The following is a 9,379-nucleotide window of genomic DNA, read 5'->3' as shown; positions in this document are numbered from 1 at the left end:
AGGAGGCGGAGGTTGCGGTGAGCCGAGATCGCGCCATTGCACTCCAGCCTGGGTAACAAGAGCGAAACTCCGTCCCAAAAAAAAAAAAAAAAAGTATTTTTGGTTATTGTAGGGGACACTACAATATCCCTCCAAATGACTTCTGATCCTTTTTACCTGCTCTATATACCCATCCCCTGCTCGGCATGCTTTGCTGCTAAAAGTTCACAGCTGCAATCTTCAGAGGATTGCCCGTGGGCCCTGGAGCCCTCTCACCCTTACAGAGAGCTGAAAGTGCCCACAAGTTTTATATCCACCTGTCCCCGCCCTCCCTAACACAGTTCATAACTATTGACTGTTGTGAGTACAAAAGGCCAGCTCCTTTGCCTCCTGTGGGACTCACCCTGAGGTGTCATTGTGTTCCACCAGTGAGACCACCTGAGCCTGGGATTTCACCTGAAATCCACCTCTTGCTTGATTTCTTCTCTTCTCTCTCCTCATCCTGCTTCTTCTACTCCCTCACCCATTTCTTCTGTGAGCACCTTGTCTTCATTTGTTTGGGGTACTTTGGGAGGTTTTTTTGAGACAGAGTCTCACTTTGTCACCCAGGCTGAAGTACAGTGGTGTGATCTGGGCTCACTGCAACCTCTACTTCCTGAGTGCAAGCGATTTTCATGCTTCAACCTCCCAAGTAGCTGGAATTACAGATGTGCACCACCACGCCCAGCTAATTTTTTGTATTTTTATTAATAGTAGCGACAGGGTTTCTCCGTGTTAGCCAAGCTGGTCTCAAACTCCTGACCTCAAGCGATCCTCCCACCTGGGCCTCCCAAAGTGCAGGGATTACAGGCATGAGCCACCACACCTGGCCAAGGGAGCGCCTTCTTGATACAAATCCCTCTTACCCAAATCCTTGGCTCAGGATCTGCTTCTGGAAGAATCTGAGCTCAGGCAGACACCATGACCACAACACAACCTGGGACACAGGGGCTTCGTAAAACCAAGGTTCTCTTGTCTGGAAGTCAGCGGGACCCTGGCTTCACATTCTGTTTTGACCTGAAGGGTCCCAACAAGGTCCAGCCAGCCAGCCATGCCTCTGAGCACTTGGATCTGCCCAGCACTTCCCAGGCAAAGCAACACTGAGGCACCTTTGTCCTTCTCTACCTCAAGGGACCCCTGATGCCAGATTGCATGGACTCCACAAGGGATGCCATGCCTCCTTACGCTATGAATCTCAGCTCTGCTCCATACTCACAGCTGTGGATTCTCAAACTTTGCCTCTGCATTTCAGTTTTTCCTGCCTATCTGTGGACAGGTACCCATGGTACTGTCCAGCCTCATCAGCCCAGTCATAGCTGTCAGTCCCCCCAAGAAAGTTTGTGCAAAGGTCACTAATACTCCCCGCCTTTGGCTGTGTCAGGCTACACCATTCAGAAGCACCTGAACTCCACAGAAAAATCAGAAGTTCAAACTTCCTGGTAACTGAAGGCTACCAAGTGAAGGTGAGTGTACCTTCCACGGGGCTCTCTGGGTCAAACCTGCATGACTGTTTGGTGCTAGAAGAGGGGCACAGATGTCTCAGAAAGGATTGATTCTTGCCTTAGTTTTATGTTTTATTTTATTTTATGTTTTTCAAGACAAAGTCTTTTTCTGTTGCCCAGGCTGGAGTGCAGTGGGGTTATCTTGCTCACCACAACCTCTGCTTACCTAGTTCAAGTGATTCTCTTGCCTTAGCCTCCCGAGTAGCTGGGATTACAGGCACACACCACCATGCCTGACTAATTTTTGCATTTTTAGTAGAGACAAGGTTTCACCATGTTGGCCAAGCTGGTTTTGAACTCCTGACCTCAAGTGATCCGCCTGCCTCAGCCTTCCAAAGTGCTGGGATTACAGGTATGAGCCACCACACCTGGCCTTGCCTTAGTTTTAGAAATGAGTTCAATTTTAGTTTTTAGTTTGAGAACTAAGTTTCACTTTCTGTGTGCCCACCACATGACAGACTCCATCCATGCCTCCTGTTCTGATGCCTGCCTTCCCTCACTGCCATTTAGCAGGGATGGGCTAAAAGTCATTTCCCCTTAGATGCCTGCATACCACGTCTATGTCCCTACAACTCACAACAGGGGATCTTCTTAGGTCTAAGGAGTCAGACTCACAGGACAGGCCTAGGCCACAGTTGTCCTTCAGTTACTTAGAAGGATGTCCTACAGAAAGCACAGTGTCAGCAGCAGCAAACTTCCCTCCAGCGAGAGTACTCACAGTCATCCAGGAGATACTCTCTTTGTCCGAGCCATAGGTGCTGGAGAAAGAGGCTCCCATTAGGTGGGGTGGGTCATCCAGGCTTAGAAGCCCATGACCTGCAGGAGTCAACATCTCTGATAACAACCCTGCAGGCATGCCTTCTAGTGTTTCTGCAAGGGACATGTCAGTTGCTGTTTTGAGAGCTGCCACTTGGCTGAGCATGGTGGCTCATGCCTGTAATCTCCACACTTTGGGAGGGAAGATAGGAGGATCACTTGAGCTCAGGGGTTTGAAACCAGCCTGGGCAACATAGTGAGACCCCCGCCTCTTCAAAAAAATTAAAAATCAGCCATTCACGGTGGTGCACACCTGTAATCCCAGCTGTTCAGGAGAGCAAGGCAGGAGGAGGATGGCTACAGCCCAGGAGACCGAGGCTACAGTGAGCTATGTTCATGCAACTGCACCCTAGCCTGGGCAACAGAATGAGATCCTGTCTCAAAAAAGGAAAAAGAAAAAATTGCCACAGAGCATTTCCATCAGCTGTTGACTATGTAGTCCACTTACCCCCTCTATCCTGTCCAGAAGCAGTCTAACAATCATGTAGTCCACTTACCCCCTCTATCCTGTCCAGAAGCAGTCTAACAATCATGTAGTCCACTTACCCCCTCTATCCTGTCCAGAAGCAGTCTAACAATCATGTAGTCCACTTACCCCCTCTATCCTGTCCAGAAGCAGTCTAACAATCATGTAGTCCACTTACCCCCTCTATCCTGTCCAGAAGCAGTCTAACAATCAGCAGTCATTTCTATCATCAGCGGCGTTACTAAGGGCCATATGTGACAAGTCTACCTTTATCGCCTTTCCAGGGGAACAGAGCTAAGAAGTTCACTGGAAGTCAGATTTTCATACAGAAGAGGAAAAGATTTTGTGAACTCAATGTCCACAATTCCCAAATGCTAAAAGAATTTTAGCAGTTTTCTTTGTTTTCATCCATAGATGGTTTTCTTTCTTCCAGTCTTATGAGTATCGGAGACAGCCCTCAATTAACAGCAAACAGGTCTTTTTTGCCTTTCAGATGCCTTTCTCCCTCTGTGATGATGACAGAAGTACTCCCAAAACAGTGTGTCTACTACTCTCATAGTCTTCAGCCTGACTCTAAGATGTGCTATTCCACCTTTCATCCCTGGTATCCCATATGGTGCTGGATGTCAGAGAATGTCAGTGCTCAGGAAACACATGAGCAAATGAATGAATGAATGAATGAATGGGGGATGAGCCATCTAAATGCCTTATCTTATTTCTCACACTGCCGCTAGATTTGGGTACCTGGCTGAGTTTGGGGCTGGCAGCCTTCTGCACACCAATGGTGCCAATGGCAGCCGTGCATAGGACAAGAACACATAGTCTCACTGATTGTGCTATAGTTTAAGAACACCACGTGTAGCCGGTTGCAGTGGCTCATGCCTATAATCCCAGCACTTAGGGAGGTAGAGGCAGGAGGATCACAAGGTCAGGAGATCGAGACTATCCTGGCCATGGTGAAACCCGTCTCTACTAAAAAAATACAAAAAATTAGCCAGGCACAGTGATGCGCGCCTGTAGTCCCAGCTACTCAGGAGGCTGAGGCAGGGGAATCGCTTGAACTCATGAGACAGAGGTTGCAGTGAGCTGAGATAGTGCCACTGCACTCCAGGCTAGCAACAGAGCAAAGACGCTGTCACAACAACAACAAAAAGAACGCCACGTGACCATGCAGGGCTAGAGGGATGACTCAGACTTGTCATGTCACACCAAAGCCAAAGGATCAGGCTGACCCCCTATAGAGTCAGATAGCACAGAGGGGATGCCCCCATGACATTTTTCCATCTGCTTCTCTGGGAGAAGGTGAGCTGGGCAGTGGCACTGTGACCCCTCCCCACCCTCATTGAGTGGAGTTCTGTCCTTGTTTGAGAAACCCTTACATTTTAACATAGCCATACTGGTAACAACTACAACTTAGCAGGTCTTACCAGTGCTTTATAACCATTATCTCAAGTAATCCCCACTGCTTTCACTCCATTTTATAGAGGAGAAATCTCTTTGTGTTTCTCTTGGTTGCTGCATTATGATAAGTTGAACCCATAATGTTAACCAAAAGAGCAGCCACACAGACAGAAGTCACTACAGGAAATAAATCTCTAAGGCAAAAGACAATTCCCTGGCAATTGTGTGTAGCAAGAACCCCTGCCCTTTACTCCTCCACCCAAGATCTTGCTTGTTTCTTTCTGTGTCTAAGTTGCCTCTCTATCTAGCTTGCAGGATTTGAGTTGAGGAAAACACAGACTTCCATCAGTTTGAAAGCTACAAGAAAAAAGACAGAGGCAGTCAAATCTACAGCATATATCTCACCTCAGAAACTGGAAGATATATATTATCTATATGACATAAAGTGTGAAATATACAGGTACATTCATGTTCTGGTGCAGATTCTAACTCAGATGTGCAGGATAGGAAAACCCAAATCAGATTCCTCCAAGGACCATTTAAGCTCAACTCTGTTGAACAAAGTTGAGTAGTAATAAAAAAAAAATCACTGAGTTTTCTGGCAGTGGCTAGAGGGACATGGGAGAGAGGAAACTAGTTACGGTTGTTCAGTTTCTTGGTTTTCTTTTAGCTTTGGAATCGTCCTCTGGGAAATTGCCACTGGAAAGATCCCGTTTAAAGGTAAAGAATGATAGACTGGATAGGGAAAATGTGGCACATATACACCATGGAATATTATGCAGCCATCAAAAACGATGAGTTTGGGTCCTTTGTAGGGACATGGATGAACCTGGAAACCATCATTCTCAGCAAACTTACAGAAGAGCAGAAGATCACACACCGCATGTTCTCACTCATAGGCGGGTGTTGAACAATGAGAACACATGGACACAGGGAGGGGAGCACTACACACTGGGGTCAGTTAGGGGGAAATAGGGGAGGGACAGTGGGGGGTGGGAAGCTGGGGAGAGATAGCAAGGGGAGAAATGCCAGATGTAGGTGATGGGGAGGAAGGCAGCAAATCACACTGCCACGTGTGTTCCTATGCAACAATTTTGCATGTTCTTCACACGTACCCCAAAACCTAAAATGCAATAAAAAAAATGGGAAAAAAAAAAAAAGAATGTGAAGGCTGGCTCAGCAGGGATTGGGTCCCTGTCCAATAGACCAGAAATTCCCCATCAGTGCTGCCCTGGGCAATTTGTTGTTTCCTGTGGGGACTGCCTGGGCTGGTCACTGGAATTGTTGGAAGCTCTTGTTGTTTCCATATTCAGAGTCCCTAGTTCTGATGCCAGCCATCAGCATCCAAAGAGATGTACGAGTACCGGAGCAATTTTTTAAGGCTCTCATGCTATAATTTCCAGGCTATGATTCTGATCAGATCTACGAGCTGGTGGCTGTGAAGCGGCAGCAGGAGCCACTGGGTGAAGACTGCCCTTCAGAGCTGCGGGAGGTCATTGACGAGTGCCGGGCCCATGAGCCCTCTGCACGGCCCTCTGTGGATGGTAGGGATCTTTTGGTGTAAACAGCATGAGCCCCATGTTTATTTCACATTTATGAAAGATTTCCTTTTCACCAGCTCCAAGGCAGCAGTTTACAATGAGGAGTGATTTTATCCAGGGAACATTTAGCAACATCTGAAAGCATTTTTGTCATAAGGCCAGGGAGGTAGGATGGGTTGTGCTCCTGTCATATGGTGAATAAGGGCCAAGGATGCTGCTGGCCAGGCGTGGTGGCTCATGTCTGTAATTCCAGCACTTTGGGAGGCCGAGGCAGGTGGATCACCTGAGGTGAGGAGTTTGAGACCAGCCTGGCCAACAAGGTGAAACCCCATCTCTACTAAAATTAGCTGGGCACAGTGGTACACGTCCATAATCCCAGCTACTCAGAGGGCTGAGGCATGAGAATCTCTTGAACCCGGGAGGCGGAGGTTGTAGTGAGCCGGGATTGCACTACTGCACCACTGCACTCCAGCCTGGGTGACAGAGCAAGACTCCATCTCCAAAAAAAAAAGAACGTTGGCCAGGTACTGTGGCTCACGCCTGTAATCCCAGCACTTTGGGAAGCCAAGGCAGGTGGATCGCCTGAGGTTAGGAGTTGAGACTGGTTTGAGACCAGTCTGATCAGCGTGATGAAACCCCATCTCTACTAAAAATATAAAAATTATCCAGGCATGGTGGCATGTGCCTGTAGTTCCAGCTACTTGGGAGGCTGAGGCAAGAGAATCACTTGAACCCAGGAGGCAGAGGTTGCAGTGAGTCAAGATTGCGCCACTGCACTCCAGCCTGGGCAACAGGGTGAGAGTCCATCTCAAAAAAAAAAAAAGGAATACTATCAACATCCTACAATTCACAGGACAGCCCTCTACAGCAAAGAACTATCCAGGCAAAATATCAATAGTGTAAGGACTTCCAAAGGGCATTGTTTTATCCAAAATGGTTTGGAAAGGCAGATTACTTTGCTCCTGCCTATTTCCTTCCTTTATTTTTGTCTGTATCTATTTATCTTTTATCTTTTTTAGAGAAGAGGTCTCATTATGTTGGCCAGGCCAGAGTGCAGTGGCTATACAGAGACAGGATCATGGCGCACTACAGCATCGAACTCCTGGGCTCAAGTGATCCTCCTGCCTCAGTCTCTAGAGTAGCTGGGACAACAGGTGCCACCACAGCAGGTGGTGGTATTGACTTTCTGTCTTTCTATCTCTCTTCTTTTTCTTCTCTCTTGCTTTCTTTATGTCTCTCTTTCTCCTCTTTTCCTCCCTCCCTGTCTGCCTTCCTTCCTTTTTTCAGCATCCTTGGGATTATTTCCTTGATGCAGACTTTTTTTTTTTTTTTTTTGAGACGGAGTTTCACTCATGTTACCCAGGCTGGAGTGCAATGGCGCGATCTCAGCTCACCGCAACCTCCGCCTCCTGGGTTCAGGCAATTCTCCTGCCTCAGCCTCCTGAGTAGCTGGGATTACAGGCACGCACCACCATGCCCAGCTAATTTTTTGTATTTTTAGTAGAGACGGGGTTTCACCATGTTGACTAGGATGGTCTTGATTTCTTGACCTCGTGATCCACCCGCCTCGGCCTCCCAAAGTGCTGGGATTACAGGCTTGAGCCACCGCGCCTGGCCTTGATGCAGACTTTTATCTTACCATGTCATCAGCTGCTTTCCTTACACTGTCCCCCTCTCTGGGAGCCTCTCTCTCCTACGCTAGACCTAAATCTCCCAGACTTCCCACAAAGCCCAGACAAAAGAGAGAAGGGGCCAAGCGCAGTGGCTTGTGCCTGTAATCTCAGCACTTTGGAAGGCCAAGGCGTGTGGATCACTTGAGGTCAGGAGTTCAACACCAGTCTGGCCAACATGGTGAAACCCCATCTCTACTAAAAATACAAAAACTAGTTAGGCATGGTGGCACATGCCTGTAATCCCAGCTACTTGGGAAGCTGAAGCAGGAGAGTTGCTGGAACCCCAGAGGCAGAGGTTGCAGTGAGTTGAGATCACACCACTGCCCTCTAGCCTGGGCTACAGAGTGAGACTCCGTCTTGAAAGGAAAGGGAAGGGGGAAGGGGTAGGGGGAAGAAGAGGAAAAAGGAACTAAAGAGCCATGAGTCCAGACTTTTGAGGCAGCTTCCAAGGATGTTCTCTCTACTTACAGAAGTCTCTAGCATGAGGACTGTTCTTCAAGGCCTTCTCACAGGTGGGCTGTTAGGAAAACCTCTCACACTACCTGAGAGATTGTCTCATCCATCATCTCTCCTCTCCCTTCATCCACATCCCTACCTTTTAGAATGAAAAATCAAAGTCACAGTACAGTTTCTGTCTGAACCTTTCTCTTCACCACCACAGAGTAGAAGCGCAGACTTAATGATGCTTCCTAAAAAATTGGTCTTTGGAGTGGATGGGAAGAAAACAGTGATTTATATGATGCCGTCCTCTGCTTCACGCTTTCCTCCATCTTCTTTCTTCTTCTACCAGGCTCCCTTACAACCTAGGGTCCTCCTGGTATTAAGGAATCTAACAACAGAGACTAATTCACAATAAAATGTGAGTTTACCCCCTCCTATGAGGTGTTTGTGTTTCAAAAGTTGATCAAGTAAGAGAACTTTATATCACAAAGGCATGAGTGCTGATGGTGGTTTAGGCACCAGCCAGACCAGGGGGAATGCAGTTTCTAAACTATTGTGCAATGTAGAAATGTCTTTGTGTTTCTAACTTGGCTCTCAGCTCCTTGCTCTGGTCTAATTTTCTGTTCATTCATCCACAGAAATCTTAAAGAAACTCTCCACCTTTACTAAGTAGTATATTGAAATCTAAACCAAGGAGTCCCTGGACAAGAAGCTGGGAGAGGCACACACTGGACATCTCTCTCTCATATCCTTTGGCATTGAGTTATTTATGGGTGCAAGGAGTGTGCGCACTTCTCTGTTACAAATAGAAAACAATTCCAGTCATACAGGACACATCCCACTTCAAATGATATTTCCAAAAATACAGCTCTGACAGTAGCTTTGATAGATAGTTTGTTAAATGTATCTTTCTGGGTGTCCATACCTCTTAATAATGTAATTTGCAGCTCCTCCCATCCATAAATGAAGTCTGTTTTCCCACCCTTGAATCTGGGCTGGCATTGTGACTTGATTTATCATTAGAATATGGAAGAAGTGACTGTGTGCCAGTTCCAAGCCTAGGCTTCAAGAGGCCTTATAAATGTCTGTTGGAACCTTACCCAGCCATGAACAGGTTGAGCGAGCATGCTGGAGAATGAGAGACCACATGAAGCAGAAACATGCTTTCCTAGCGGAAATCATACTAGACCAACCAATATGGCAGCTAACACAGTTACGTGAATGAGATCAATTAAGACCAGAAGAACCACTCAAGCAGAGCCCAGCCCAAATTGCCCATTCAAACAATCAGGAGCTAAATAAATTATTGTTGTCTTAAGTTTTGGGGTGCTTTGTTACACAATAAAAGTAACTGAGCAAACACTGTTTGATTCTTCCTCTTGCCCAAAAAATCAAGTATAAACTTCCTATTCAGATATCTATACCATATTATACTTTCCAGCCTGAGTTTCCAATCAGATCCCAGAGTTCTCCTACCAGAGACTGCAAACTCTAATACCTATAGAGCCTAGGAAGGAATCT

The 9,379-nt window shown here is 46.9% G+C and overlaps 1 protein-coding gene across 6 annotated transcripts in view; it reads left to right on the top strand.

Moving 5' to 3' along the window:
* Positions 1-9,205, top strand: part of MLKL (mixed lineage kinase domain like pseudokinase) — a 26,339-nt gene extending 17,134 nt beyond the window's left edge. For 5 of the 6 annotated variants that reach the window (XM_037739263.1, XM_017530557.1, XM_017530560.1 and 2 more), the window contains 5 exons: positions 1,400-1,481; positions 4,512-4,663; positions 4,874-4,923; positions 5,607-5,747; positions 8,497-9,205. In XM_037739263.1, the coding sequence (XP_037595191.1) occupies positions 1,400-1,481; positions 4,512-4,663; positions 4,874-4,923; positions 5,607-5,747; positions 8,497-8,531 (460 nt within the window). In that variant the 3' untranslated portion in view covers positions 8,532-9,205. Of the gene's footprint in view, positions 1-1,399; positions 1,482-4,511; positions 4,664-4,873; positions 4,924-5,606; positions 5,748-8,207; positions 8,277-8,496 lie in introns of all 6 variants that reach the window. The other variant, XR_001825887.1, reaches the window with a different exon arrangement.
* The last annotated feature ends 174 nt before the right edge of the window (positions 9,206-9,379 follow it).

Source organism: Cebus imitator, unplaced genomic scaffold (assembly GCF_001604975.1).
Source record: "Cebus imitator isolate Cc_AM_T3 unplaced genomic scaffold, Cebus_imitator-1.0 Scaffold66, whole genome shotgun sequence".
NCBI lineage: Eukaryota > Metazoa > Chordata > Mammalia > Primates > Cebidae > Cebus > Cebus imitator.
This window is presented reverse-complemented; position numbering and strand designations above follow the sequence as displayed.